At 39.3% G+C, this 13,544-nt stretch overlaps 1 protein-coding gene across 2 annotated transcripts in view; it reads left to right on the top strand.

Moving 5' to 3' along the window:
- GADL1 (glutamate decarboxylase like 1) overlaps positions 1-12,433 on the top strand; it is a 72,922-nt gene extending 60,489 nt beyond the window's left edge. For both annotated transcript variants that reach the window (XM_075495577.1, XM_075495578.1), the window contains one exon: positions 11,852-12,433. In XM_075495577.1, coding sequence (XP_075351692.1) covers positions 11,852-12,025 — 174 coding nt within the window. In that variant the 3' untranslated portion in view covers positions 12,026-12,433. The remainder of the gene's footprint in view (positions 1-11,851) is intronic.
- Positions 12,434-13,544: the final 1,111 nt, after the last annotated feature.

The raw sequence follows: 13,544 nt of genomic DNA, 5'->3' as shown, positions 1-13,544 counted from the left end.
TGAAGTACATTGAAATGTGGGGATGGAAAGCACTGTAAAACTCCAAAATAGAAGGAATTTTTCACTTATACTTAGGAGTATGATTCCTTTTTCTTTTTCCTGACAGCAGCTACATATTGATTTGTGCCCCTGCTCCTTACCTGCCTAGTGCATGAATAGTAGATGGATGTGGTTTAGGAGCATCAGGTTTTAAAGACAAATGAGAAAGTTTAAAAAATGGTGTAGCTCAAACAAAGCTTTTGATTCCTTAGCTGTGCTGGTCCTGGCAGAAGAGTGGGAGGAAGGTCTACAGCAGCATGAAGGAAGAACCCAATGAAATGTACAATAACCTAGTAACGGTAGAGAAAAATAAGTATTTCTATCCCCAGATACTTAAGTTTATTGGAAATTATATGATTTAATTATCAAAGCACAGTAATTATGACCCATGCAATACTAATGACTATTGGCAAGAAAGCTCACGAGGAGACACAATCTAATTAGCTTTAATGGCATGGATTTAATAATACATTGGATTAACATCTGTTAGAACCAAGTATCAAGATTTATTGTTCTCTGAATAAATATTGACCTCTTGCTCTCAGGTCAATAAATCTTAAGCTTGCCTCCACTTAAATGAGTATCTACTTATTATGTTAGCACTCTTCTGTTTCCTATCACCAACTTCAGAAGGACGAGAGGGGAGCTGCACTTCCCTCCTGCTGCATCAAACGCTTCTTTAAGAAATTGCAAGAAAGCATTGAATTTGCAAATAGAGGAAGAAAGGGTTGGGGCCTAAACTCTTTGTCCTTCCTTCACATAAAAGTGCCCTTCCTTACTGTTACTTGAGAAGTAGAAATCTTCAGAACAAATCAATTAATAGTAATGCCACAGAAAAAGTGCGTAGCTTGCATCATCTGCTCAATTAAGCAGTCTTTATATTTTGTGTAATGTTGTGAGTGGTGTCAGAAATATTTGTGGGGCTGAGTGGGAGGAAATCCTGCTCTTTCATGTGTACTGAGATACAAAGTTTTCTCTAGGACTTCAGATTTCATTTTGTGCTGCAGATATTTAAGCACAGATTCCTTTCTAACTGTAGGCGTCTCAAGAGGATTGAGATAGAATATGTTTCTTTTTCATGCCTACAAGGGAGCAATTTCTTGTTACTCTCCAAAGAGGTCAGTACGGTCAGAAATTATCCACAAGTCTTGCAAAATTTCTTATAACCAAGAAGAGTTCCTCTAAAAGCAGTAGAAAATACTTGAGATTGATATCCATTCAGCAGATATTTAGAACTTGCTTTCAAATTTATTAGAGTTATAAGGAAACGTGTTAGTCTAACTCTACTGCAGGTGAAATCAGCTATAAAACTCCCAGTGACTTCCATGGCAGACTTCTGTAGGTGAATGTTGATTAATGTAGAGAATTTTTTCCTTAGCCACTGATCAATTGGAGACTTTATAAATTTTGTAGAAAGATTATTTGTATTTATTGAATTATTTGGAACTTTTTCAATAAAGGAAGTGAAATCTAGCAGACTTTAATGGATGAGTTTTATATAGTAGATTGTAACTGCTTTCAAAGATCAAAAGATTGTTCTTGTGTGTGCGCTCGCTCTCTCTCTCTCTCTCGTAAAAATATATATGCTGGTGTGGAAGCTTGATAAAAATGTGCAAGTTTTTCACCTTTTTTTACCCTGCTATTCTTTTGCTTCTAATTGTACATTTTTTACCTCTTTGGTGTGATTTATAGGTAGCTGTGGCACTAAGGGAAATTACGGCATTTGCCATGGTCCACACTGAATACCTGGTCAGACTGGTGAAAGAATAAGTTTCTCAAAGCAATTTAGTGTACAGGATTAGAGGATTTAATCTGTCCCTCTGAATGCTAAGCCATATCTATAGGAGTGTAGGGTAGGACCAAGGTTAGCAAATTTTTTATTCCATGTGTTCCTTTTAAGGTAAGTATATTGTTACAAATCTCTGCAAGAGGGATGCTAAATTTTGAGCCCAGTGTGCCTTTCCCCCTCCAACTGCCCCTAAATTATCTAGGTATTGACTGCAGTCTAGTTCCATTTAGCTAAGACTTTTATTAATCATAATTACCTACATTTTGGTTCTTTAGTTTGCAAATACTTGTAGGTGCAAATTGTTATTTTCCCTTCACTTTCTACCCTTTCAGACTGCAAGAAAATTCGTGAATTTTGAAACCCTAGGGATCCTGCTTTGTTCTTTCAGTTTCGTGATTGTCCATATATTTAAGCACAGGGGTTTGTAACATATGTTGCAAATAAACATATGTTTAATAAGTTGTGGATTAAAAAAAAAAAGGAAAACATGCTCACTGAGGATGAGGAAGGCTGAGCTGGAATGAACATTGTTCTGGGACAAGATGTACATGAGGAAAGTGTTGTTGACTCTGCTAGGGCTCCATGTGGAAGACTTTGGTGGTATTTCATGTCCAGATTGGGCTTTAAATAAATGAGTCTCAGGTAGGCAAAACAATTCTAATAACTGATCGTTATTGGTCCTATAATCCACTGGGTGGACAGGGAAAGGGGATAATTTTCTTTGCTAAACTGAGTGATCAGATCAGATGGCAGCCTTGCTTTTGTGGTAGCAGTCCGGGCCATGGTAGACACTGTCCCCTCATCCACCCCAAGAGACTGTAAGCAGCCTATGAGAAGGTCATTATGATGTTTTTAAAGGAGGAAAAAAAAGACACAAAAGAAATATAGTTTTGTTGTTTAGATCTGGTTAAAGAATATGAACAAAGACGCCTTACTGTTCTTTAATCCTTACTGTAGTGCAAATACAGAAGGTGCTGCTACCTTATGCCATAAGCTGACTTGTGCAAGTAGTGAATAAGATCTTAACAGCTGGGAATCATTCCAAGTTTCTGAAGCGACATTCCTTTTTCTACACCAGAAGTGTGTCGAGTTTTTGAACTTGTGTCACCATATAATGTAATCTTCCTATTGTAAAGTGCTCCTCCCAACCCCAGACATTCACATTGCACTGTGATTTCTTTTTTCCCCCAATGGAGTAGAACAGAAGCTCATCCCTATGCATACAAACAAAAAAGGATAGGTTTTTTGTTAGCTACTCTTGCTTTCAAGATGTCAAGCTATCCTTTCATCCTGAATGGAGAAGGGGAGCTTGTCTTTGGCAGGGTTGAAAGACTGGAAAACCTAGTCACTAAAATGGGAACTTAACAAAATGTTGCACAGAAGAAGCTCATGTATGCTATGAAAACTTCTTTTAAAAGAATTGTTTTTATAAAACTAGTAGCGCTCAATTCTTGTTTAAACAGATCAGAGCGCTGCAGTCATAGAGGTGTGTGCTAGCCTTTGGAGTTTTCTTACTGCCTACACTTTCCACGTGGCTTGTTAATAAGACCTCGGCAAAGCAACACAGAAATGACAGAAAAATAATAAGAAATCCACGTGAATTGTCTTGAAAAGCCACGTGTGCTCAGACAGAAGACGTGGGACTGTGCATCTGGAAAACTGTGTTGTTCACCAATGTACATTTTAGCTGTAAGTAAAAACATACACAAAGATCCTGAAGTGCTGATTCTGTTCTGGGTGCTGTCTGTTCTGGCTCCTCCTTTTCGGAGGCAAATACCATTAGTGTAAAAGCCTTTGTCTGAAAGCTATTTTTTGTTGCGTAAATGACCAGCTAAAGAAGTCATTTAAGGCAATCAAAATCTGAAGCCAGCCCGCCACCTCCCATTAGTCAGGTCATTTTCAGTGATTTGTAGGGTTCATTAATGTGTCTTCTGGTAAAAAGCAATGGGTGAGAAGATGATGTGCAAAATATGATAGCGTAGACATACTGCACAGCCCTGAGCTGAAGGTACATGGAGAACATCGGTATTGGGACAAAAATACAGCAGCATCTGTTCTCCTTTCGTATGTTAGTTGCTCCGAAGAATGTGGAAGTGGTTACTGCTATTTTGACAAATGCACTTATTTCTCCTTTTGTTGCCTGGTGTGGCACAAGGGGAACACTGGCGCAATAGTGTACGGCAATAATTTATTAGTGGTTTAGGGATGTGGGCCCAGAACAAATTCTAGACAAAAGAAAAACATGTTTGGGTTTTACAGAGTGCCTTGGCTACAGGAACAAAGCTGTGATTGGGTGTGCAAATATTTGGTATTTCGATTGTCCCGGTTGGGGTGACAGCTGACAAATGGTCTGAGTTTGTTTTTAATTATCACCAAAAGGGAAAAAGCCTGTTGTTTTAAAGCCAGCAACTGATGTTGCAGCACAAGGCAAGAAAAGATATTTAACAGTGGAGGATATACTTTCTCAGTGTTATAATACGTTGAAAGCACTATTACTTTCAAATATTTATAGTATTTAGCTAGTTTTATGATTACAACCAACCAAGGAAAGTGTTTTGTTCATGCAATGATTGATATTAAAATGCCAGCTACTGTTCTTACTTAATACTGACTGGTATCATTGATATCAAAGTTATCTTCTGCAGTCACACTGGGAAATGCAGCAGATATACTGTGACAGATGTTTGTGAGACCTATTTGGCACAGAAATTATTTAATATATCTCATACTAGCGTACAGAGCGCCCACGAGGTATCGGGGCCGATTACAATAGATGTATGAACACATAGAGACTTCACTGCCCTGAAGGGTTGTATGCCTCCTGTGAAGGGAAAAAGCAACCCGTTACCCAAAAGACACGGAGTGATTTGTCCAAACAGCCTCTGGCAGGGTTAGGGACCAGTCCTGTTGAGTCTGTATCCAGTACTTCAACCACTGTGCTGTCATTTAAGCAAGATAAGAAACAATATTGTGAAGACCCACTGAAATTAATAGCCCATATGTAAAACTTCAAAATTGTGTCCAAATACTTCACTGAATTGTTTGGGGTTTTTGGTTTTGGGTTTTTTTTTTTTTACTTTTTTGGTGACAATTGCTGTACAATAGTTGTTTTCTTATGAATATACATGAATCCAAACTGGTCATTTCTTGCAGGAAGCATAACTTGTCAGACTTTGAATAGCCAATAAGTTGCCTTTTAAGTAACAATCATGAACTTCCAAATGAAAACTTGCCCCTTCTGGGGTAGCCAAAATAGATTTTTGTGGTCAGATGAAACAGACTGTTCTGTATAAACTTGTCTTCCATTGCAAGGAATAATTGAGGCAAGAACACAAAATGTGTTTTCCATTTTTGTGAAATCATGAGAATGTGATCTTTCCATTTTGTCAAAAGGGCGACTTTTTTGTCTTCTAGCTACAAATCTTCAGCCAATTTCTAGTGCAGTATTCGATACCTCGGAAAGTTTCATCAAGGCTGTATTTGAGGAAGAGAAATAGTTTGAGCTGCTAATATGCTCCTGTGCTTCCAACACTGTCTAGCCTGCTTTTGTGGATCCCTAGAAAGGTTATTGATTTACTGCGAGTGTGGCTTTCTCTAGTAAAAGCTGAAGGCTGTTTCCAAACTATCACCTGAAGCAGACACATGAGGAGGAAATTTAGATAATTGCATTCTGCTTCCATTGAAGTCCCCGGCAATTTTGAAATGAATTTCAGGAGGAGCAGCATGGGCTCCGGTGACTGGGAGTCACTGCTGCCAGCAGCTGGAATAGCTCTTCAGCTTTACGTTGCATAGATGCTCAGTGACCTGGGAACTGTCCAAAAGATGTGGAAAAAATGTTTCTGATGGCAGTTGCCAGTATTAACACCAGTTTTTATAGGCATTCTGGCTTTGTAGCACTTGCTGGGCTAGCACGTTTAGAGTCATCCACACTACTCGAAGCTGTTCACAGGAGATTTCCAGCCAAATTTTGATGACAGGACAGGCAGTCCCATGAATTTTCTCGTATTTTCTGTCTTTTCTGGGGGCCAAAAATTCTACAGATGTTTCAGTTAAGCAGTGTCAGCACTTCTGATCCCACGTATTTATGGTTGTACAAATAATGGATTTTTTTGGTTCGGCCATTGAATTAAGAAACTGGAAGCAGTTCTTTGTTTTATTTGACCAGAAAGAATTTTTGTTTTCAGACAAGCTAAAATGCAGCAATTTGCTTAGTTTTGGTTTCCTCAGTCCTTTTCTACTCGCTGCAATAAAAATGGGTCCATTTCCAAATGAATTCAAGTTTTAATTGAAAACAGTGTTCTGAAACAAATACTCAAAATATTTTCCTTTTAAAAATTTAGAAAACCTTTAGGCTTTTCTGGTTTCTTTATTTTTCCAGCTAATGCTATCTTTTCACTTGGGCTATTTGTCAAATTCACAATTTTTTTTCCCCTGAAGCAAAATATTTTTGTAAATTCATTCCTTAGCAGAATATTTTTACCCAGCATTGTTACCAATTTACAACTCATTCCTGTTGCTTTAGTGTTTAAATACAAAATTTACAGAATGCTGCTTTTAAAGAGTATAGCCTCTAGCCTACAGTTTGGAAAAGCTGTTGCAATATGTCAACATCTGGTACGACTAGACTAATATGACTAGAGTCTGTGAGAATGACAGCAGTACAAGTAGCGTTCAGGTAACAGAGGTACAGTCTTAGAGGCATAGAAAATAATTTGTGATGGGACAGTTTGAAAATACTGGATTAGGTCTACAATGAGGTCCTTTACAGATTAAGGGAGGGCATGGAGAAAGAAATTCAATAACCAAGGTTGGACATAGTCTTCCATTATCAGCAAGGTACTCTGCAGTTGTTCAACCTGAGCTTTCTTGCACTTTCAGCATATCTGTTAGTTGCAATTCTCAGAGACAACCTTACAGCAGAAAAATAAGGGGCTAATTAAAACCAGGAGGTGCTTATTGCTGTATTTCAGTGAGAAGAACAAGGTAGCATATTTGTTGGGAAATTCTGCTTCTCCTTAGAACAACTTATTTGGCTTTCCATACCCAGCAGCATCAGTGCAGTTGGGGTTGAGGGCTCAGTGGATTTACCTCATATGAACCAAAGATTTTCTGTCCCTTGTCACCAGAAAGCATCAGCTATTTTGGGCTAAGTATAAGACTTGAACTATAAGCTTGTAATAGCGGGGTATGTACTTCAGAAGTTAATGGGATTTTGTGGTTTGAAAAAGTTAGGCACCTGTTTATCTTATTATGATTTTTTCTTTTTTGTAGTTAGAATAAGCTTTTACAAACTAATTCTAATTACAAATGTCCATACTGTTCAACAGGAGGCAGCTTACAGTGAATGAATTCCAAATCATAGTATTGTGCCGTGACTAATGGGGTGGGAACGTCACCTATTTAACAGAGCTGCTCTGGAGATTTCACTTGACATAAGAAACCCATGTGCTAGGAAATTGTTCTTAGCTTAAGAACCATGCTTACGTGGCTTGACGACTATGAGAATGGTTTCAGAGGCCTTGCTAGCTGGAAGAAGAAGAAATTATCTCAAATAGGTGTTTCATCAAGTCCTCTGAAAGGATTTTAAGTGTCCAAACTTGTGAACTAGCTCTCGGATACACTAGGTACATGCTTCTCCTGCTGAGAATGTGCTCAACTCTATTGATGAATCAGTCTTTAAGGGTGGTTGCTGAAGTTTGTTATGCGGTCACAGCCTCAGCTTGGTGGAAATTCTTGAGGTGTTGCAGAAACTTGCACTGAATGCCATTGATGAGTCAATTAGGGGGAACACAGTGGTTTTTAAGGTATTGCCCTGTGGTATGATTGTGCAGAACCACTCTTCTCAAGGATACTTGAGATATGGAGAGGGAGATATATTGCTTTCCTGATCCTCCTGGTGCACTAGATACTTCAGGTGTAGTGTCCAAGCTGGTCCTGGCTACTTATCACACTACTGTGTGTGTGTGTGTACATGCTGGGAAGGAACATTGGCATCTTCCATGTGAATATACATGAGTGTCAGTTCTGGTCTGGACTCTTGATAGAAACAGCTTACACTTTAAGGCTAAAACTTTCTGTTGTTTGCAGTGTGGCTGAGTGCTGACTGAGAGTGGGAGAAGAGGTTATCCTGTCACCCAGGTAGATGGAGAAGGAGCTAAACTATTATGTCATTTTTGCTCGAGTTTAAAAAACTCTGCTATTAATAGTAAGGGAAGGACGAGATGTTAGAGCCTCTGTGTAGGTCTGCACAGGGAGACTGTGATGCACCAATCAGTCCTCAGGCAAAGTAGTTTCCTGGGCCTCTGGTTGCACAGTGCAATGTGAGAAGCTCTGCTGCAGGGTGGCCTTCCATGCACTGCACCTCCTCCCCACCTTCCTAGGTGGAAGAAGGGCATGTCTGAGAGCTAATACACTGCTGTAGTGAGTGTTTGAAATAATGATCTCCAGGATGGATTGGCAGGGGAGGCCAGCAGTGGGAAGGAAGAGGTGAAGGGAGCAAAGGAGAGAAGAGGACTTCAGTTTTAGGATACATTACACTTAAAATTCTGAGACTGCTCCACTGACGGGCCACATAAAGCATTAGATTTACAATTTGAAGTAAGTTCTGTAGTAAAGTAATTGGACTGGTGAAGCAATCTCACTCTCACTAAATTGCTTTCCGAGGAGCCTATCCTGAATGGGGCTGTGCAGCTCTTTTTGATATTTGAGCATTCTCAGGTCTCATTGACTTCAGTGGGATTTAAACTCATTGAACTCCTCACTAGGCAATTAGTTCCTTATAGGTCTAATTTTTCTGCTGCAAAGTGGTAGCTGCCTTTACTTTCAGTTAGCAGCCATACCTGGTGCTCCTCAAGGCCAAGTCTTAGCACGCATATATCATTTAATGGTTCTTTTGTGAGACATGTACTTAAGCATTTGTGCATATATTCTGTTCCTTACTGCTTTCTGTGGATAGGATCCCTGATAGTTTTGTTACAACCACTGCATCACGTTAGCCAATAGAACATGCAAAATACTTGATGGAAAATCTTTCAAAAAATAATCCTGTCAAAAGCCCGTAAGACAGTTTTATCTTTTGTTTCTTTTAAGTAGGAAGTGTTTGTTTTGCCTTCAAAAAGGGATGGATGCACTTCAAATTAAGAGGACAACTTCATTAGCATGGAGGATGAATGAGATAATAAATGAGAAAACAAAAGTGAGATTTTTCTACCTTTCCTTTCCATGAGAGAAGACCTACTGAAATGCAGTATATTTACAGTCCTCAAATTATTGAAGCTCTAAATGTTTTTGCTTTCATGGTCTCCATTTGTGCTACTGCACATTTTAGGATGATGGATTGTGGAGCACTGGGTGTTGAGATGAAGAGAATCAATAGTGTGATACAAAAGATGAAATAACTCTGATGGAACATCAATAAAGGCTAAAAGTTGCCACAGGGATTTGAATCTTAAAGAAGAATTTGAGAAAGTATATTAAGAAGAATTCGCTTCTCCCCTTGCACTTGTAGTGTCTTTATTCCATGAGCAGAAGTCACTTGGGGGTTCTTGTCAAGTACAGGGGTGGAGAAATTTTTTCTTTTCTGTATTTATACAGTGTCCAGCACAATGCCTCCTGGGCGTGATGTCTTCCAAGCATTGTCACGGTGTCATTGCTATCTCAGCCTATAGCTGGCATGAATAAAAATGGAAGAGTAGAGCTCTTAATAGCCTCATGTGCTGTTAAAGGGTTCAGCACGTGCAAACTGTAGGAGAAGTAGGAGAGTTCTTATCATGTCAAAGTTATTCAGTGTTTAAGAGAACATGTATTGCAGGTCTATTCACTAGTGTGCATAACCAGGAGTGTTCCCAACCAAGAGTCTTCCCATTTGACTCCACAACTGGCAAATTGTGCAAGAACAGTTATAAGGCCCAGATTTTGCCCTAGTGTTAGTATTGTGTTCAGCAATTTGTTAGGATGCGGTTTGGAATATTTGGTCTGAAGCAGAGAGAACATACTTTTCAGGGTGAAGAAGGCTGTCTCATGCAAAACAGCTACCATCTCTATCCAAGCAGAACTCCAGTGTTTTGTTGTTTGTTTTGTTTGTTGGTTTTTTGGTTTTTGGTTTTTTTTTTTTTTGCTTGAGGATGGACTAAATGAGATTAGTCTGATGTAATTCCGAGCTATAAAACAAGAAAATTGAGGAATCCTTGAATCATTTGTGATTTGCCAGGCAGACAGAAACCCAGGTGGGTGACGGTATAGGGATATATTTGATTACTTTTGTTTCTAAATGATGTACTCATTGCAGGTACACAACAGAATTGTGTTTTCATTGGTAGTTTTCATTGGTAGCTTTCATTAGGATCTTTACGCAGGAGGCACACCTGGAGCTCCACATTAGATTTTATGGATTTTATGGAAAAAGGTGCTATTGAATGTGACTGAAGGCATCACAGTATGCCTCTTAACATTTCTGTTGTAATTCTGAGTGTTCCTGTCTTCATTGTTATCATCTTGTTTCCCAAATGTTTATCAGAACTACTTTCACAACTTATTTCTCATTTTTTGCTTGCAGCAATATGCAAAAACCGAAAATTCTGATTGCACATTGCATTCTGAAAGGATATTAATTGCTTTCATGTACATAATTCATACTGATGTCACACTCCGGACTTTAATTAGAATTCTGACTCTATTACTCCCATAGTTTAAAAAACAAACACTAAATAAACCACATTGCTTTGTCACAAAGATAAACCAAAATCAGAGCAGCAAATTAAGTTAGAACCATAAAGACTCCTCCTCTGAATTCAATATACATCTTGAAACAATGGTAATTTAGACATGTGCCACTAAACAAATATGGGAAAGCTAGGCTGTTAGTGTTGAAAACCTTAGCTGTTTCTATCTAAGCAAACTGTATGGGACTTGCCTACTAAAATGTGCCATGTAAAAATAAAGCTATTAAGGCAAGGTTGGCATAATCATTTTTCTTTTGCAGATCAGGTGGTTGTTTCTGGCAGTAACTTTTAGAGCTGAAATAAATTAATGCAGAAACCAAGGTTAGGTCATACAACTATTTGCTTAGTTCAAAGTCAAACCGTCACAAAAGGAAGAAAAGGAATGCACTGTTCTGAAATACATTAGTGTTTAGTAACGTACTAAAATGCAACACATTTTGAAAAATACTGCTTCTGTCAAAATACTTATTTATGTTGAATTATGTCTTCCAAGGAATAGAGTACTTAATCCAGCAGTGCATTTAAGCTTATGACTGATTTCAAGCATGAGAACACAGAAGTACTCACACGCTTAAAATTAAGCACAAGATTAATTGGACAAGGTTAATAGCCCTGCTGGGATGAGATCAAGTGTTCAGCTATAAGGACCTGACTGCCAATCTGGCTCATGTTTTTTCTTCTGCAGTGAGACACCTATGAGATTCATCCCATTCAAGACGAGAGTGATGTAGCCACATGCTACTTATGCCTTAAATCTAATGAAATCTTAAGCTCCAGGATCAGGCCTTCTCCCTTAATATTGCATCACATTGACTTCTTTGGCAGCTTAAGTTTCACAAGGATTCAATGGAGAGTGTCCTCTAGGGAGAGCAGATGTGGAGAAGGGCCATCAAGGGCGAGTAGTCAGGCTTAGCCTAGTTAGCACAAGGAGAGAAACTCTGCCTTTTACCAGCTGCGGTTGATGTTCTTCCTGAGTTCAAACCTTTGATCTAAATCAGGAAGACTGGGGACCTTAACCCAAGCTCTCCCATGTCATGCCCCAAGCAGCAGGCTTTTGAGGGTTTTGGATCTCACTCTGATTCTGCCTGGAGTCCCAGAACCTGACGGGTCTCAGTGCACAGTCTGCCTCTAAACCTGCAGGTTTGAGCTTTAATGTTTCTTGGGGCAGGCAGTGGGAAGGCAGGGAAGGGGTGCAAAACTCAGATACTTCAAAAAAACTTTGATAGTCACAAAATACAGTTCCTGCTCAAATCTGCTGTACTTCTGAGTGTGATACCAACCCTTTTTTTGTCTCTGTTTTCAGGTTGCTCCTATAATTAAAGAAAGGATGATGAAGAAGGGCAGCATGATGCTTGGGTACCAGCCTCACCAGGGCAAAGTCAACTTCTTCCGCCAGGTGGTGATCAGCCCGCAAGTTAGTCGAGAGGACATGGACTTCTTGCTGGATGAAATTGAACTGCTTGCTAAGGACTTGTAGCTGTAGCTCCACAGCACCAGGCGCTGCTCACGTGATATTTATGGAGAGAGAATGGCAGCAGCATTCTGGTACTATTTTGTGAAAGGTAGTAAAAAGCTTGACATATAGTTTGGAAACTGTCATTTTACACAGTGATGTTGAGAGCTTTGCAGGTAGAACATACCTTCACAGGAAAGTATTTGCTGATGGGGGCTGAGAGTGGCCGGGGGCAGGCCGGTGCTTGCAGCACCACTGCCGCCATTCTGGGAAGTGTTTCCTCGAGAAGGGAGCACTTCTGAAAATGGTGTCTACGTCCCAGGGAGGGCAGCTATTTACGGGGTGCCTGTGCACAGTGTAGCAAAAACTAGTCACTTGCATATGCAGGCACTACTCCTCTGAAGTTACTGTTAGGAGTGGGTTTAGCCCAGTGAGCTTTAGAATGCTAGTTAATACTCTTTCTACTCTGTCAATATTTTAGTTTGGTATGTGTTTAAGGGTAGCGGCCTGGTTGGTAATTACACTGATAAGACTGAACATCGTGGACTTGTATGAAGCGTTCCTCAAGGCCCCTAACTAGGTGGATTGCCCAGGTTTTCTGCCATGAGCACAGTCAACATGGGGTTGTGCAGTCGCCATCCTGGGAGGTTTGCAGGACCCACCTGCACAAAGCCCCAAGCAACCAATATTGACCCTGCTTTGAGCAGGTGGGACTAGATGACCTACTAAGGTCCCTTCCAGCCTAACTGATTTTGTGATTCTATGAAATACAATGATTGGGCCCAGTCAGTGTTTGCCAGTGTTGCCCACCCAAAATATCACCAGCACTTTAGCAGAGCTGAGAATATGGCATAGCACTTAGAACTTCTTACCTCTTTGTTAACAGGAGTTACCTGTCATTTCTGAACTGCTGTTCACCTTCCTCTGTTTTTAAAGCGTAAAGACTTATTTAGCAGCTTTTAGATGCACTTCAAAATTATAACAGAGAAAAAATAAATATATTTACCTTAAAGCTATGTATTTTTTATGCATGGTGACTATATATTAAGAGTATAGCAAAATTACGTATTTGTCATTGTCTGTCTGTATTTTCCTATAGATTTGAGATGACTCAATCTTATGTTATCAGTATATAATTTATATTTTGGCACTGAGATTAAGGTGATGGCGATCAGTAAAAGCCTGCCTGTGATTTTAGGATATGAACAGTCTGAGTATTTTTGGTCAATCTTAAACTGCAAAATTAAATTCTAAACTTTATGTTTGTGTTAAGGATTACAGTTTACTTTTGATCTGTTTTTATTCGATAAAATGATCCATTTTATAAAGCTAGAAATTTATTTCTTGGGGTGAAGTTCTTGCAGCAAACTAGTGGAAATAACCATGCCTTTCACCTTGTAATCAATGCCTACATAACTTTAATGTTTTGATGTTTGTTCCTTATTCTGTATTTGAGGTGTCACTGACCAATATGAACCTTTCTGCTATAATGTTTTCTGTCCTGCTGAAAGCTGTCTTTAAACACAATGCTTTCTTGTTTTCA

The sequence above is a fragment of the Mycteria americana genome, chromosome 2 (genome assembly GCF_035582795.1).
Source record: "Mycteria americana isolate JAX WOST 10 ecotype Jacksonville Zoo and Gardens chromosome 2, USCA_MyAme_1.0, whole genome shotgun sequence".
NCBI lineage: Eukaryota > Metazoa > Chordata > Aves > Ciconiiformes > Ciconiidae > Mycteria > Mycteria americana.
This window is presented reverse-complemented; position numbering and strand designations above follow the sequence as displayed.